General features: G+C 36.4%; 1 protein-coding gene across 5 annotated transcripts in view; it reads right to left on the bottom strand.

The window, feature by feature from the left end:
• Positions 1-14350, bottom strand: part of atp8b2 (ATPase phospholipid transporting 8B2) — a 54099-nt gene extending 39749 nt beyond the window's left edge. For 4 of the 5 annotated variants that reach the window (XR_006925312.1, XM_046846356.1, XM_046846357.1 and 1 more), the window contains exons 1-5: positions 14154-14350; positions 8903-8970; positions 6233-7932; positions 452-510; positions 193-306 (exon numbers count right to left, since the gene is read on the bottom strand). Coding sequence is in view for 4 of the 5 variants with exons in the window: in XM_046846356.1 (XP_046702312.1) it covers positions 193-306; positions 452-510; positions 6233-6311 (252 nt within the window). In the remaining variant the exon portion in view is untranslated. The remainder of the gene's footprint in view (positions 1-192; positions 307-451; positions 511-6232; positions 7933-8902; positions 8971-14153) is intronic. The other variant, XM_046846359.1, reaches the window with a different exon arrangement.
• Positions 14351-19351: the final 5001 nt, after the last annotated feature.

Here is a 19351-nt window from a genome sequence, read left to right as displayed (position 1 = left end):
GTCTTCATACCACTCAGAGACTCTGCCTCTTTAAGATACACTATTTATACCCAATAATCTTACTGACCTAATTAACCTCATTATTTGCAAAATGATTTTTTATAACAGTTCCCAGACTTTATTTTTACTGTCCCAACTTTTCAAAAAAATGCCGCAGCAATCAAATTCAAAATAGAATTAATATTATGGTACCTGGAGAATGAGGAGAAACAAGAAGTAGGTATTGGCGACTTCCTGGAACTGCTCAAAGAGGTTGACTGGCAGAAAGTTAACGATGTTGTACTTTGAGGTCATGATGCAATTATTCTGGGACAGACAATGAGAGACATAATGGGTCACATGATCATGTTGCCATTATTAAATACTGTAAGAGTAAGTAGGCGGACAGAACATATCATTAGCAAATGAATGCGAGTTGCAAAGCTTGTGTCTATGTTGTGGTATTTCTTACTGCGTAGCGAAATTTCTCGTTGTACTCCCTGTCATTGGCTCGGACCCTCCTTTCCTCTTCTGTGAGAGAAAACATATGTACAATTAAAATTTGTAAGAACTGCCTTAGTAAGACCTTTTTAGTAAGACCTTTTTTTTTTTTTTTTTTTAGGTCAGTGAAAATATTTACGGAGGGTATTGTGAGATTGCATATACATAAGTGTTATTAAGCGAGCTGAAGTTATACGATTATTATAAGGTCTAGAAACATTGGTGTAGAAACTGCATAGCCTGCACCTTTAAAAGCCCCCTATAATCTAATTTGCATATTACAGTGCTGTGCTGTGTGGGTCACTTTTACATTTGAATCTACAGTAGCTCGAAGCAGTGACACAGCGGTGTGTTGCATATACGTAAACCACAATGTTACCTGGTTTTGCCACTGTCTGCAAGTGCTGGAAATAAGCTCATGATTCGTAGCGTTCTTGCAAGTGCTGTGGAAAATCCACTCCTTCACTCTGACACACTTTTTTTTTTTGGTTTGCATCAAGCTCCATCACTACACAAGTTGTTAACAATGTGCTGTGCGAAGACGCCGTTGTAAATAACTTGTCAATCAGTTGTGATCTCAGGCACTCACAAAGTTCTGATAAGGCAATTGAAAAGTGGATGGTAGGTTCTAGATTCAAAATACAGGATTCCAGTGTCATATATATAGGAAAAGAGTCTGTTACCCAACTTACAGTATAATCCTTACATAAAGAAAACACAAAATATTAAATATATGCATATACACTTTCTGGAAAAAAATATTGGGACACCTGACATTTCCAGCCATCCATGTTTTTTCTACCAAAAGACCTATTAGAAGAAAGAACTAGACCCTGTCAAGAAGCCTGTTTCAAGAAAAAATAGCTTGCATGGGCTGGAGTGGAAGAGCTTGAGTATCATGCTAATAAGCTCTGACCTCAAACCTGTTGAGCACCTATGAGATGAACTAAATCTATTTCCCAGAATAGTAGAGGTTATTTTAACAGCAAATTGGGACTAAATATAGAATTTTCAAAAAGCACATATGCATCTTAGTCAGGTGTTTACAAACCCCAACCCTTGTCCATATAAAGTTTAAATTGTAGATTGTGCAATGTAAACATGGAAGACATGCCTATGCATAGGTCAGTGGTGGGCCGTCAGGGCCAGCAACGCCTTCTCTGCTGGCCTAAACACTATCAGAAGCACTGACCCACAATTACAACATAAATTCTAATATAAATTTTATGAAATTGTATTAATTTATTCCCCACAGTTTATTCTCCTTATTTAATAGCTTTTCTTTTGTCTGCACTGCTTCCAGTATGTGTATGTGGATGTTAGATTTTTTGTCCTCAGATTTTAGCCTCTATGTGCTGCCATATCAATCTAATCTGCCCAGGGCCTTCAAAGTCTTTACTGCTGGCCTTTTTACCTCGGTCTCTATTAGCAATGGGTCTGTTTCTTTAACCAATCAGATTTCAAATTTGCCTCACAGGTCCAGCTAGCTGGCCCAGAATAGCGTCAGCATTTTTCCGTCCTCTGATTGGTTGGTCCAATCGAAACTGTTACAACAAAGTTCGACTTGCAAAACACGTGTGTAGCTCTCTAACCCTAGAAAGTGATTTGGTCTCAAACATACTTAAAAATCCATTTTCAAGAAAAGCTAGACATCAATTTAAGAAGAGGTCGGCCAACCCCGAAGCTAGCTAGCTTGTCTCAGCTCAGGGTTTGTTTGCCACTTCCAGACCAGTGAATACGAGCGGTACCACTGGCTTACAGCCTCTGAGGAACGGTGCAAATTATGAGTATGCATGAGTATGCAGTTGTAATTAAACTGCAATTAGATTGTCATTGTAGTCAGAAAAAAATATTTGAAATCCTGTTAACAGGGGACATGAATGATTAAACAACTCTGGAAAGCCATCTTTTTGCACAGCTAATAATGACCACCAATGCTGTAAACAGTAAGCTGGCTTCGACTTAGTTGGTCACTTCAGTGTTCCAGCAAGCTTACACAGATGACACACTGGCATATAGTCCAATGCTCATTTAATAAATGTTCATATGCTGTTTACATAAAGAAAATACTCATCTAAGGCATGTTCTAAAATTGCATAGTGACATTTACAGGTATAGGTATAGATTCACTGAAATAGAAACTTCATCTCACATGGTCAACTTTACATGTGGTTGGTTATAACAGCTACATGCACCTGCGAACGGGAAATAACTGTGTGGTTGGCAGAGGACGATATTATTTAACACATGCGTGTTGACGTGTCTGGAGAACAGAATCTGGCACCTGTTAATTTCACTTCTGTGAGAACTTTCACATTCCCTTTTCCTCTTTTGTTTTACTTTAAAAACTCTCTCGTTGTATTTACTCTAGTACATCTATCAACAAATTACTACATACCAGCAAGTTCATTTGCACAAAAAAACAACATCTTAGTATGTAAACGTGAAGTCAAACTACTGACCAAAAGGCCAAATGTGCACCACGGGTGCTTAAAAAAGCCAAACACATGCATGCACAGCTTTTAGCAGCCTCTGCTTTCCTCACACCTCGACTGGTCCTTGCTGTCACTAAATTACTCACACCCTCTGCGGTTTCCTGTTAAAAGGCCACTCTGTGATCTATTTACACTGACAAAACACTCTCATAGATTATAGTGCTAACACAGATAAATATACACACATCACATAAAGCTCCAGATTGAGTTTAGGACGAGAATTGTTTTATATTTATTTCTCCTGTACACATTTTCTTTATTCTTAATGTTCTTATACAAATATAAAGCTTCTGTAATGTTCTCCATGGCCATAAAGCGGAACAGCACAGTGTATCAGATGCCTACTGGGTTTATATGACTAGGGCCATAATTCCAATTACACTCGGTAAGAGATTAATACCAAAATTGTGACCAGGATTCAGTATTGCAGTGGAGAAGGAGAAGGTTTCTAAAAAAATGAACCTTGAACTTAAAGTACATGACAACATGGCTTGAGCGAAAAGCAGCATGTTGTCCAGTGCCACCATCTACCAGCCTGATGCTTTCCTATTTTGGGTTTTAAATACATTTATAAAATATAGGCCTATTATTAAATGCACAAATTTGACTCTATTATTAAATAAACTAAAAGTCATTAAATGCCACCAAAAGATTGTTTTTTTTTTTTTACATCTGTGGAGAAAGTACTTTTTTCAGGACCAAATCATTAATATATAATGAACCACAAATCTCAGCAGGCGAGTGCTTGAAGAACGTGTTAAACCAAAATTTTTCAGTATTTTATAGTTATCAATAAAAAAATAAGACAAAAATTAATAATGTGTTCAAAATACAGTTGGAATTTGGACACGCATAACTGACATGAACACAAACACACGCATAAACACTTGCTTTTTCATACTATCCATCTTTCTCTGTTGATAATGGGCCTGTGTGTCATTGTCCAGACTCATCTCATTCTGTTTATCCACTTCCAAAAGATCTCCGACTCCCTCAGCATCCTTCTAACACCTCCACTGTTGTTTTACTTTAAAAACTCTCTCGTTGTATTTACTCTAGTACATCTATCAACAAATTACTACATACCAGCAAGTTCATTTGCACAAAAAAACAACATCTTAGTATGTAAACGTGAAGTCAAACTACTGACCAAAAGGCCAAATGTGCACCACGGGTGCTTAAAAAAGCCAAACACATGCATGCACAGCTTTTAGCAGCCTCTGCTTTCCTCACACCTCGACTGGTCCTTGCTGTCACTAAATTACTCACACCCTCTGCGGTTTCCTGTTAAAAGGCCACTCTGTGATCTATTTACACTGACAAAACACTCTCATAGATTATAGTGCTAACACAGATAAATATACACACATCACATAAAGCTCCAGATTGAGTTTAGGACGAGAATTGTTTTATATTTATTTCTCCTGTACACATTTTCTTTATTCTTAATGTTCTTATACAAATATAAAGCTTCTGTAATGTTCTCCATGGCCATAAAGCGGAACAGCACAGTGTATCAGATGCCTACTGGGTTTATATGACTAGGGCCATAATTCCAATTACACTCGGTAAGAGATTAATACCAAAATTGTGACCAGGATTCAGTATTGCAGTGGAGAAGGAGAAGGTTTCTAAAAAAATGAACCTTGAACTTAAAGTACATGACAACATGGCTTGAGCGAAAAGCAGCATGTTGTCCAGTGCCACCATCTACCAGCCTGATGCTTTCCTATTTTGGGTTTTAAATACATTTATAAAATATAGGCCTATTATTAAATGCACAAATTTGACTCTATTATTAAATAAACTAAAAGTCATTAAATGCCACCAAAAGATTGTTTATTTTTTTTTACATCTGTGGAGAAAGTACTTTTTTCAGGACCAAATCATTAATATATAATGAACCACAAATCTCAGCAGACGAGTGCTTGAAGAACGTGTTAAACCAAAATTTTTCAGTATTTTATACAGTTATCAATAAAAAAATAAGACAAAAATTAATAATGTGTTCAAAATACAGTTGGAATTTGGACACGCATAACTGACATGAACACAAACACACGCATAAACACTTGCTTTTTTCATACTATCCATCTTTCTCTGTTGATAATGGGCCTGTGTGTCATTGTCCAGACTCATCTCATTCTGTTTATCCACTTCCAAAAGATCTCCGACTCCCTCAGCATCCTTCTAACACCTCCACTGTTGCTCCCCTAAGCTGGTATAACTTTAACACCCTAACACTGATTTTTTTTTTCCGGTTCAGTCTTTAGTATCAGATACAACACTGACAGATAAGCTATTACTTGTGAAAGTAACTGCATCAGTAATCTCACTCTGGGGCTTTTTGTCTGTACTGTAAAGATGCAATATGACTAACTAGGACCAAACAGAAATGCTCATGCATACTTCAGAGGAGCGGCAAAGGTACGTGTATACTAAAAAAGAAAGTAATAGTCAATCCACAAACTTAGGTGCCACAACTGTAAATGAAAAGCATGTCACTAAGAGATCTGATATATCACATGTGAAGAGGTCAGACATATACAGTAGTTTTAATCTGACAATCTATTATAATATATCCCTCTGACTCTGAACCTTTTTTACAAGACTATTATAATTAGACTTATATTAGCTGCATGAAGCCAAAGGAATATGTGCTTAAGAAAATTTTTAGAAAACTGGTACAACATGATTTCTGGTAGCTAAGGCTCAGTCTATATGAATCATATATAATATATGTAAATATAATAATATAATAAAGTATATACTCTGTGTGTCTGTGTGTGTGTGTGTGTATATATATATATATTTATATATGTACTATAGATAGTACTGTATTTGTATCTTATTGAGTCAGCAGGGTTTATGTATCTGTGATTCATCAGATTTTTGACCTGAATGACTGAATAATGTGTAAGAAAAGCTCAGTCATCATAAGTGGCGTAGTCAGAGGTGACATCATGAGCGCACAGTTCAAAAGATCGGTTAATACTGACAAAAATGCATCAATGATGTAATGCTGGAAGAAGCGAGTCACATACAAGGTCAGAGGAGGAAAAGAGGCACAAGTGAGATAGAGGAGTGAGAGCAGGGGGGGATGCTGTTTTGTGTAACTCGAAGTATAAAATGAATAACAAAAAGCACAATCCAATTTTTTTTACCATTCTACATACAATATATAGAGATGGGCACGAACATGGATGAAATGCGACAAAAAAATAAATAAATAACTTGAAAAGCGTTTTGTTTTTTACCTGTCTGTTTTGTCGAAGTCCATTTCAGTGGAGGAACTATAGCAAACAACTTCCCTGGTAAGTCTTTAGGAACAGTCATTTTCGAGCCGTGAGTGGTTTTCCGAAGGTTTTTCCGAAGGTTACATTTTTCTTATTGGAATCAATTCAGCCACCTGATGAAATGATGCTGAGAGATCGATACATGCGTGATAAGCTGAGTGAGCATTCGACAGCAGAGCATGACAGCCTGGAAACTGCAGCGTTGTTTGAGTGACAGTTCTCGAGGTCTTCACTGATGTTTGTTTTGCCGCATTAGAGAAGGTCATTCATACGGTCTTGGTTAACACCATTTCCTAAATTAGGTTTGTGCAGTCAATCTAGCACTGCAGTCTGAATTTCCCTAAATCAAATGATTTGTCTAAGGTATCATCTGATCTCGGTGTAAAGACGATCCTCCTTTACACAGCATTTATTGATTTGTACAGAAAAAAAAGCCCTGATTTTAAGTCTGCTGGCGGCTCAAATGTCACTCGCACTTGTCTCTCTCGCGAGTCACAGAACGGTGCCCGCGGACTGTTTTTAATGCACCACACTGTTTTTATATGACATAATCAGTTCTTGCTCTGATTCGCTGTCAGGCTAACCAATAGGAATTAGCTGATGAGGTTGCCAGGGCAACTAGCCCATAAACGTGCGCAGGCTTGTTTTGCTCCAGATGCAATGCAGTGTAATGCAGTGTCATGCAATGTACATGAGGCTTTAGAATTCAGAGGTATGATACAGAATATTTAGCCTGATGTGCATAGAGGTCTGTGTGTCTGTGTGTGTGTGTGTGTGTGTGTGTGTGTGTGTGTGTGTTGCAAGTGTGTGTCTGCTAAATATCATTAACTGTTTCAGCTTCCTCGCAGATTAACTTGCAGGCATGGCAGGCTTCCTTCCATTTTTCACTTGCAGTTGCACAGTGAAAGTTAACACACACACACACACACACACACACACACACACACACACACACACACACACACACACACACACAAACACACACACAAACACTTCTCAGCAGGGCCAAATGGCCTTTGAACACAGTTTTATACATTTAGGTACTAAGCTCTTTAGTGCTTGTTATAAACAAAACTAGAATACAAGCCTGAAACTGTGTAGTTGTACAGAATGAACACAGAGAATTGTATGTTTTCTTTTGACCTCATACATATAATTAAGGTAGGATTGTGAAAAAGGTAGGGGAATTAAAAAAAAAAAAGGTAGAAGAATAAGAAAGCAAAGGTGATTTCAGATAAAATAAAGCAGTAGTAGTGAGCTACTGTCATAGGTCTACCACTCTGTTGTCTGTATATGTTAGTGCATGCATGAGAAAACCATTTTTGGAGTGAAGAAATTTTGGTCCTCATGTGCTTTGTGGCATATTACACTCCCTTTTACAAGCAACTTTTCCTTAATAATGCACAAAGCTATAAAGATAATTTAGTGATGCCGTTTCGATTCAAATGTATGTAACCTATAATGATTTAAATGATAAATAGTTTTTAAAAAAAAGCAACACTTTTTGGAAAAGCACATGTTTGACAAAGCCAGAGCTGCAGTTCAATTAACCTTAAAATTAAACCCTAATTTATGTACAGGAAATGTGTGGTACATTGAATAATATGAGATTAGATGAGATGAAATTAGATGAGATGTACAGTTACTCAACCTCCATGTGCCTGTAAAAAAAAAAAACAGAAGCCAGTGACATCATTATTAGATGATGATGATGATGAATGACGACGTGTTTCCTGTACCCGAGATGCATACATCTGACTAATACCAGATTCCCTCTGCTTCCCTGTTCTTCTCTAAAACGTTATGAGGTAAAGGAGACATGCATGACTACATATGTAAATGAAAACTAGAACAGATCACAGATACAGTTGGTAAAAAAGTAGCTAAATTGTTTTAAAGGAAAAAACCTGAACTAGAAAAGACCTGAACTCAGGAAATTATGATATAAATGGTGAAATAAATGGTTTGTAGTAGTCGTCAAAATAAAAAATGTGTATGTAACTACTGGGGAACAGATTGACGAGGTGCAAGTAGGGTTTTTTGAGATTTTAAACCTCACACATGGATGAAAAGGTCAGTATGATAACGTAATCTTCAGCTTGATTGATGGCACTAGGGGGAATAAGTATTGCCAAGATCTGTACAAAATAATCTTAGAGCCACATACAGTGCAAATCTGTGTTGCTATGTGTCAGTCAAAAAGTCTGAACAGTCAGTCAGAAGGCTGAATTCAAGTATATACACTACAACAATTTAGAACTAGTACAAATGTCAATGAGGACGCTTTTGCCACAACAACAAGACAACGCAAGACCAAAATTGGATCTGTATATGTCTCAAATGATTCTCAGATAAATACTGTCACTTATTTTCAGAATTAAACACCTTTTTATTCTTTCTCGATGCCAAAGTTGAACACAGTGTTTTCTTTTATTTTGTTGTACTTTCTGGTTTGGCATTTGTAGTTTGGTATGATGTGTTTATTTATTTATTTTATATATTATATATATATATATATATATATATATATATATATATATATATATATATATATATATATATATATATATATATTTAAAAAATTTATTTTATTTAACATTTTTCTGTATTACATATTTTATATATAGTTACCTGAGGGAGGTCTCTTTCTGAACACTGGCATATCTCTGATATCCTGCCGCTTCGTCCCATGGGAAAATCTAAACACACACACACACACACACACACACACACACACACACACACACACACACACACACACACACAGAGAGAAAACAAAACACACTGTCGACAGGATCTCAAGGATAAAACAGCGGACAAATGACTGCTCACTAAGGGAATATACTGATATCTAATCCCCAGAGCTACAGCACAGTTTGGTCAGCGAAGTCTCAATCTAAGCCACTGCTTAATGGACTGACTGTCAATTTCATCACAGTGACTTAATATGAGAAAATGGTGCACCTTTTTATGCAAAAGTTTGGCTTGACTTCGTCTTCGTCTTTCGTCTTCTTAAGTTTGGCTTGACTAATGTTTCTATTATTGTATTTCAGTTATTCACTTTTTCGATCCATTAAAGCTTGTCTTTAACTATTAATAATAAAATGCCTCAAAACTACCTTGCCATGATATTATTGAAAACAACAATACAACAAGCAAACAATACAACAAACAGACATTTATTTAATAATAGCAAAAATTACACATTCGACCGCACCTGTCTTTTATGTCATTTGATCAGAGCACTTCTACTTGTCTGTGTCCTCTGAAGATGACCCTGAGAACTGCAACGCTCTGAATCTTTGCTTTTATCAAAACAGCTTACAAAAGGTGCTACACTGCTTTCAGCCCACCTTACAACAAGTAAGATGATGTAAATAAATAATATAAATGTCCTACCTGTTAAGCAAAAAAAGTTACATTTTAGTAGGGCTAAATCCTCCTTTTCCATATAGTGTAGTGTATCCGAGTCCTTCAGTCTCTTGCTTAATTTGGATTGTTTAGACTCTTACACAGTCTCACACTCTCTGTTCTGATTGGCCACAACTCCTGTTAATCACTATGCACCTGGACTTCTTTTGTGTCTGAAATTAAGCCATGATGGCGTCTAAATGTTTAAGCTAGCATAGAATTACGTGAGCAAATTTCTCACCAATTCTATCCATGTTCCCCTGATACAGCCATTATGTTGTCATAAAGACTGTTTGTCTTCGCTCATTTATTTATAATCATGCCTTTATTTACTACACCAAACTGTCAGGAAGAACCTCTGTCAGGGTCGGGACTCCAAATGAGACGAAAGTGCAGAGACAATTTATACTGTGACACCTTTACAAGGTCTGCAAAAAAAAAATCAGCAGAAAACTGAAACATTCCTTCGCCAGATGACCTCAAAAAGAAACATTCACTATGAGGAAAAAATGCTTGACAGTACAGATGCCTTTCAGATGCCTTTCTGGACTGCCTGGAGGAAGATGATCATTCAAGGAACAATCCACTTCCCACTCTCCATTAAAGGTCAGCTAGAATTTCCCACAGTGGAAGGCAGTGGATTTGACAATTTGCCCCATTGTGGTACCTAAACCAACAGTCTCCTATCTCATGACTAAGAAAAGCTACAAAGTACTGGCAATGTCCATGAGGGCCCAGAATACCTTGTTGATCTCCAGGGTCACTTAGGCTGAACAACAATCACCTCAGTCAGCTGAGCTCTATGGTATAAAATGCACATGATCAAAGATCACGTTTGCATTTCCACAGATTTACAGCTTAAAGAAGGTGAGATGAGAGCTCAACCTGGTATGTCTTTTCAATAAACAAATAAGGCCTAGTTTGTCCATGAGTGGCAACCATGGCAAGTGGTATAAATCAAAGATGATGACAAATGTTTGCTCTAGCCAAAGGTCAGGCCTTGAATATCATGAGGTACCAACTGTAGTCCCAAGACACCATCCAGAGCCAAAGCAAACCCCCTGAATAAGCTATTAAGGATAAGAATCCTGCTACAAGAAAACTAGCCTTCTTCTCCACAGAAATAAATAAAAATAAAGATGAGCCCTAGCATGTTTAGCACAGATCACTTTGGGAAGAAAGGGGATACTTGCAGACCTGACCAGATCCAAGCAGCACACCAGCAAAACACCAGCAACACACCAGCCTTATACTGTTCAGAAGGGCTCCATTTCTGTGCCAGTTACAACGTGCATGTTTTCAAATGTACAAGCAGAATGCAGTGACCACACAATAAGGCAGAAGCGACAAACACTAATCATAACTAGTCTCACAAGTACCCAACCTTGCCCCCTCCTCTAAATGCTAACGCTTCATTACTCATTACCGTGAGACAAAAGTTTAGTCATTCCGCCCACCCCTAATAATACATAAAAACAACAATAGTGTCTGAATACTCATTTCCCTTTACTTTAAGTTCACATTGAACAAACTACATCCGAATGTACACATTGACCATCAATGTGACAATTGTACAATGGATACTACCTATCTATGTTCACATATTAAGGTCATTACATACTATACAACACTCCAAGGTTCTATGGACATGTGTTAATGTATTCAGCATTCAAAAGTGTTGTTTTTTTCCCCTAACTGCTTGCATCAGTAAAAACTTGCAAGGAAAATGGAAATGTGATAACATCACAGGCAAGGACAAACCAGTCATTTTCAATGCAATGCGCAAATGGCTATGTAATCAAGATTCCCAGAAGTAAATCTCCAACAGATATTTTAGAAATAGGCTATTTTTATTTTTGTTTGATTAATTCTAGAATCTGGTACAAAGCATGGCTCACTGACTAACAAAAAACTGACATTTTCTTTAGGTCAAAAGGCAATCAGAATATTTATCATATCAGGGATACTAAATAGAGGGGTGAACCCTAGTGGGGAGAGAATTAAGATGGGTGTGTGAAGTATCAGCTGAAAAGTTCAACATTCCCCGGCTAAATGCCCTCAAAGATATCACTACATACACCATGAGAGATAATCTATGGCAAAAGCAGAATGCTCGGCATGATGGGCGTTCAAGGAACAATCCACTTCCCACTACCTATCCAAGGCTATTGTTTATCAATATGAAAGGCAATGGATTTGACAACTTGCTTGTAGCAGTGCCCAACCCAGTGGTACCCAAAATTAGAATGAGGCCTAACATTAGATGAACACCAGACATTTAGCCAGTGGTTTGACATGTATAACCCTATTTGTGTGTTTAAGTGAGCTATTTAAGCCCATGCAACAGTATGTCGCATTTTATTTAAGAAATCAACTGTGGTTGGTGGTGAAAAGGGCGAACATGGCTAACTATGTACATTTCCCTTTCTCAGTAACAACACACTTTCTTAATATATTATACAAAGATTTAGGTGTTATATATTATATATTGTATCTCTTGCTACTTATCCATCCATCATTCTAGATCCTTCTCTTTAAACCTTCAAAACAGGAAAGCAAGAATCAGACCAGAAGCCGCATAATTACATTTTCTACAGTTAATTAAACAAAAGCTCTTCTGTCCTTATTTCTTTTTCCATTTATTAATACTTATATTAGTTTAGACTGTCGGTTTGTTCCCTACATTAATGTAAACTGCATACACTTTCTTGCTCTCTAAGCAACACTGAATAAAGCACATTTCTGGCTGAAAGTCAAAACTCTTTCACTCTTAAAGGAATGTCAAAATCCAGCTTTAAGGCTCAATTACCTTGACAAATAACTTTCCTGCAAAGTTTAACAAGCACATACACGGATTGGCCACATTAATAGGAACACCTTCACTACTGCACATTTATCGTTCAGGTCAGTGATCAAAATCAGTGATTTTGACTCGGCATAGCTGCTAGTCCGATAGGCTGATTTGAATATTTACGAATTTGTTGATCTCCTGGAATTTTCACACACAACAGTCTGTACCAGTCAGCAAAAAAAAAATAAATAAATAAAATATCAAGAGAGTGGGAGTTCTCCATATAGAAGCAACTTGTACACTGGAACAATGAAAGGAGAATGACCAGATTATCAAACTACCAACTACCCCCCCTTACATGCTACAGTCAATGTAGGTCACATATATTTTCATGCACTCGCTTTGTCAGTCTGAACAATTTCAGTCCATTTGCAGATTCTGAATTTTCAGATTACTTTACATGTATGTTACATATATTTCAAACAAAACTTCTGTAGCAAAAAATCTGTGTGGTTGCTATCTCCCCAGAGTAAAAAACAAGAAACATACGCACTTTGCATGTGCCCAAGGTATTTTTTTTTTTCTAAATTCAATTAAAAAAATTCAACCAGATTGGAGTTTACAATACTACATCACTCCTTTCAATCTAATGCAAATTTTGAATGTGGTGTTTTCAATCTGATCAAGCTCTAATTACTAATAGAAAATTTGGTTGCAGGTAAACACACCTACTGAGGCCCTAAACCTTTTTGGTGAATTTGCTGGTGACATGTATCCTCTGTATGTTTTTTATGCATGGACATGCTGCCATCTGTTTTGCTGTTTGGATGAATGAGCAGGGGTACAAGTGTGAGTGAAAATACAGATAATAAAAAAGGCCTGAACCTATGGAATAAGAGTTTTATATATATACACAGTGTCAAGACTATCCGTGCACATTTGAGCAGTTGCATCTATATGAATTAAAGACAGTAAACAAAAAGTTTAAGATCAGAAAGTGGTGTGTTGGGGGGAAAAATGTATATTATTGGTTTCTGAATGGGCCACATTTCTCCTGCTGTTCAGTCGTCTTGGGTACGCATTAGAAAAATCCTCCAAAGTTGGATAAGCTTAAGAGCAGCTTAGTAATAAGATTAACAAAGGTGTATAAACAAACCGACTACATTAAAATACATGAATGGAGTGCATTCTAAAGAAACATTATTTAAATTGATGAATATTAATAATAATTATTTATTTGCTTTGGCGAGAATCACAGATCTCTAACAACTACCTGAGCTTCTGAATGACTCTTGTATATCTAAAATCAACTTATATTTTATATTATAAACAAAAGCATGCATGACCTTTGTGTATGCATTTATATATATATATATATATATATATATATATATATATATATATATATAAATCAACTCACATATAATGAACAAAAGCATGCATTACTTGTATATCAAAATAAACTTGTATATAAAACAAAAATCATGCATGACTACTTGTGTATATCTAAATCAACTTGTATATTATTAAAAAAAGCATGCATGACTCTTCTTCTTTATATAAACCAACTTGTATATTATTACCAAAAGCATGCATAACTTGCAACGCTGCCAGATGTTGTAACAGCTTCTCTGGTGGTATTATTTGTTGGAAAAGATCATGGATAAACGGATAATTTACCTTGCCAGAGTTCCCTTTCTCTTTCTCTTCGTTTTCTATGCACCCATGTGCTGCAACATCCTCATTTCAAAGCGGGTTTTGCTTCATCCTGATATTTTACAGGTCTTTCTTTTGAGTTTTAGACCCGAGCATGTTAAAAGTGCCATGTTGTTTCCTCTCATGAGACCACCATGAGCCGCAGGTACACATCGCTTCAAGGCGAACACTGAAACCCACACACTGAATGAGAGCTGAAAAAGTAGGCGTGGTTTCAGTTCCTTAAGCCCGGCCCCCAACCTGACATAAGCACTAATTATAAAAAAAAAAACATAATTGTAAATAATAAATCATATTTATTTATTACACTACACATAAAGCTGGTTTTTAATTATCAGATAAAGTATTATTATTATTATTATTATTATTATTATTATTATTATTATTATTATTATATTTATATTTATATTTATATTTATAACAAAACTTCTTTCGGCTGCTCTCGTTAGAGGTCGCCACAGCGGATCAATATTTATTACATATATTATATATTCATATATATTATCAATATATTAAAATATTAAAATATAAATAACAAATTATCAATATCATTGAAGATGGTGCTGCAGTTATACTGAAGGCAATGAGCCATAACAATAAGTATTGTTTATTTTATTTAACCCTTATGTTGTGTTAGGGTCAAATTTGTGGTGTGTAAAAAACACTATTTCCTTTTTTCTGTTGGAACAAGGCTTCATGACAGCCTCAAACACAGCTTTATTTTTACACAACAAAAGTACCTGTCACCATTTTAGTCAATTCAGAAGGCCTAAAAAATATAAGTGACATCTTTGGCGCTACGGCTCAAATTTGTCCCGCCCAGAATAATGACTGTTATATGCATCCATGCATCATATAAAAGTTATGGGTTGCTCTATAAATCAAATTTGGCTCAACTACTCACATCACAGACACAGCTTACCCCCTCCCCCACCCACCCTGTCTTTTATGTGGACGCAAAACCCCATGGGAGCACAATGTTTCTTGTGAAATATTGATAATCATCATTTTTGGGGGGTGTGGCGTGAACAATATGAACAGAATTGTATGAACATTGTTATCTATTAATAAAGTGCATGTGTGTTATCGGTTCCATTCTGCATCATCAGCCTATTTCAACACAAGCAAGAGCTTTAGTGTCTTTGGACTGTCCTTTTCACCAGATGTGTCCGCTTTTTCTGAATCATACTCCACATCATCCTCATCCTCAGACACATCTTCCTCACTGTCTCTTCATCTGTCCTCAATATTACTTTCATGACCAAATATATGGTCAATAACCTCATAGACATTTAATAGATTCGGTGTATTTGAGGTTATTGACCATATCTTTGGTGTGGATTACAACACGTAATCTGGAGAGAAAATGGAGGAAAACTAAATTGGAGGTATTTAGAATTGTGTATAAAGACAGTATGCTCAGCTACAGACAGGCGCTAAAAGCTGCTAGAGCTGAACACCTGAGCAAACTCATAGAAAACAACAAAAACAATCCCAGGTTCCTTTTCAGTACTGTAGCTAAACTAACTACAAATCAGGGCTCTGAAAATTGTGTTCCATCACAATTTAGTAGTGAGGGCTTTATGAATTTCTTCACTGAAAAAATAGATAACATTAGAAAAACAATTGTGGCAGTTCAACCTCTGACACCATCTCCTGAGACAGTGTTACCTTCAACTCCACAACTCCACTGTTTTACATGTACAGGACAGGAAGAGCTGTATAATGTTATTGCCAAAGCTAAATCGACAACATGTCAGTTAGATCCAATTCCTACTAAATTACTGAAGGAAGTGTTACATACAACTGGTGAACCTCTTCTGAATATTATTAACTCTTCACTATCGTTAGGACATGTCCCTAAATCCCTCAAGTTAGTAGTTATTAAGCCCCTCATGTTCCTACCTGCAAGAGAACAATATCTTTAAAGAATTTCAGTCAGGTTTTAGGCCCCATCATAGCACAGAAACTGCTCTAGTTAAAATCACTAATGACCTGTTTTTAGCTTCAGTCTAAGGCTTCATCTCGCTGTTGGTTCTACTAGATCTTAGTGCTGCATTCGACACTACAGACCATGATCTCCTCCTAGATCGCTTACAATATTACATCGGCATTAAGGGACAGGCATTAAGCTGGTTTAAATCCTACCTGTCCGATCGTTACCATTTCGTAGATTTAAATGGAGAGCTATCCAGGCTAATGCAAGTAAATTATGGCGTGCTGCAAGGTTCAGTTCTAGGACCCCTGCTCTTTACAATATACATGCTTCCGTTAGGAAATATTAGTAGAAGGCATGGAATTAGCTTCCATTGTTATGCTGATGATACTCAGCTATATATCTCATCTAAACCAGGCGATACAGCTCAATTAACTCGGATAACTGAGTGTGTTAAGGAAATAAGAGATTGGATGACCCATAACTTTCTACTTTTAAATTCTGATAAGACTAAGATTTTGCTCATCGGCCCAAAAACTAGTATACAGAAGCTCCAGCATCTCAACCTGCATTTAGACGGATGTTCTGTAACCACTAGTTCAACGGTAAAAGACCTGGGAGTTATTTTAGACAGCAACTTGTCTTTCAAATATCATATCAACCAAGTTACAAAAACAGCCTTCTTTCACCTTAGAAATATTTCTAAGTTAAGAAAAACGTTGTCTATATCCGATGCAGAGAAGCTCGTCCATGCGTTTATGACCTCCAGAATAGACTACTGTAATGCATTACTAGGTGGATGTCCTGCGTCATTAATAAACAAGCTTCAGTTAGTCCAGAATGCAGCAGCCAAAATTCTTACAAGGTCAAGAAAATATGATCATATAACCCCAATCCTATCGTCCCTACATTGGCTTCCTGTTAAGTTTCGAATAGACTACAAACTATTACTTCTCACTTATAAAGCACTAAATGGTTTGGCTCCCATGTATCTATCCAGTCTTTTAACACGCTACAATCCGCCACGCTCCCTAAGATCTCAAAACTCTGGGCTTCTAGTAGTTCGTAGAATAGCAAAGTCCACTAAAGGTGGTAGAGCATTTTCACATTTAGCTCCTAAACTCTGGAATAGTCTTCCTGACAGTGTTCGGGGCTCAGACACACTCACCCAGTTTAAATGTAGATTAAAAACATATCTTTTTAGCAAAGCCTACACATAACATACGTCACATATCATAACTTTGTGCTCCAGAACATCTGATCACATTAAAGGCTCTGGCATGGAGAAGCTGATGCTGGATCTGCGATGATCACAAATGCTGAGCTTATAAAACTAGGAGCTACTAACCATATAGACTGTATAAGACTGCAGAAAGAACATCACTTATAATCTTATACTCCAGTCATCATGTTAGTTCTCACTCTCCAGTGTTCTGTATTGTTGAAAGATTTATGATCAAACTCTTGATGTCACCCAAATGAGGATGGGTTCCCCTTTTGAGTCTGGTTCCTCTCAAGGTTTCTTCCTCATAACATCTAAGGGAGTTTTTCCTTGCCACAGTCGCCACTGCTTGCTCATCAGGGATAAATGCACACCATTCACCTTGACTGTTGATTTCTGTAAAGCTGCTTTGAGACAATGTCTGTTTTGAAAAGCGCTATAGAAATAAACTTGACTTGACTTGGTGATGTTATATACTGTATATCTATGATGTAGAGTTTGATCCTGAACATGAAGACACGTATGATTAAGAGGACAGCCCAAATGGCACAGACGTTCAAAGAGAACTCTTCAAATATAAAAGTGACATTTCATGGTCATCAGTCCTTTATGACAACCAAGACAGAGCACCAACTGAGAAGATCATCAGAATGATCCCCAGGCCTACTAGATATGCTGTGTCACATTTCCAAGTTATCAACACAGAATTTGAGTTGTTCATACCACCATCTGATTAGAAGATCCTGCTTGAGATGACAAACACTGAAGGGAAAAGCAACAGCTTTGGAGATTGACAAAACACACCTGGATGCTTACATAGGGCTGTTGGTTCTTGCTGGAGTATACAAATCCTGCAATGAGGCTACAGATAGCTGAGTAACCTCTGAGTATTTTTCAGTTACCATGTCACTTTACCAAACCTTTCATTTGTTGTCAAGAGTTTGACACTCGAGAGACAAGAGCTGCTTGCCGTGCGAATGACAAGCTTGTAGGGATGTTCGGGACAAATGGTGGAGCATTTGCCATATATGTGGGAAACATATACAGTATGTCAGGAGCACACTAAAATAATCATGTAATGTGATTCATGCATATGAACACACACCTTGTCAATGTTCAGTCTTCAAAACAATCATTTTAACACACATGCACAAACAGAAACAAATTATGTTGTCATTTTTTAATGTTCAGAAAAACTTAATGTTCTATTTGAATTTGCAATTTTGAGCAAAATTAAGTTTGATTATATAAAAAAGTACCTTTTACCTTTTTCTATTATAAAACTGTGCAGGTACATTTTGAGCCATAACACAATAGATGTCACTATGAGTAATAATATTAAGTAAAAAAAAAACAAGCCATTTATTTTGGAGGTATGTTCTAATATTAATCTATTATAGTTAGATAACAAATACCCATTGGTTTTATTATGAGTTCATTTAAAAAAATTTAAGTAAAAAAAGTGGCATATTCTTATATAAATAGTCCATGTGGCCAAAAAAAATTACAAAAAATAAATAAATAAAATAAAACAATAAAACATATCAATGCATAACAAGTTAGCTATGAGGTAAAAAAAAAAAAAACAATATTGGATGATAACTGTTGTTTTTTGAGCATTTTAAACTGAGTTAAATCATGGGTCAAATTTGACACGCTAACACAAAATATGTTGGCACATTACACATTACATTTCTAACACATTACAAGGATTAATATGATTTCACATATTTATCAAGACTAGATATTATTATAATTATTTTTATTTTTTTATTTATGGACGCCCAGAAATATTGTTTCTTAGTGCCCTCCAATGGACACCATTTGAATTACACTATTTTGCCAAAAGAATTGGGTCACATTTAGTATGTGATTTATGAGCATTGCATTCCACATTAAGCCATACTTTGCTCTTATAATTCCCTTCACTCTTCTGGGAAGATGTTACACTAGATTTTGTAGTGTGCTTATGGATATTTGTGTTTATCAGTTACAAGTGTATTA

This window comes from Silurus meridionalis, chromosome 4 (assembly GCF_014805685.1).
Source record: "Silurus meridionalis isolate SWU-2019-XX chromosome 4, ASM1480568v1, whole genome shotgun sequence".
Taxonomy (NCBI): Eukaryota; Metazoa; Chordata; class Actinopteri; order Siluriformes; family Siluridae; genus Silurus; species Silurus meridionalis.
This window is presented reverse-complemented; position numbering and strand designations above follow the sequence as displayed.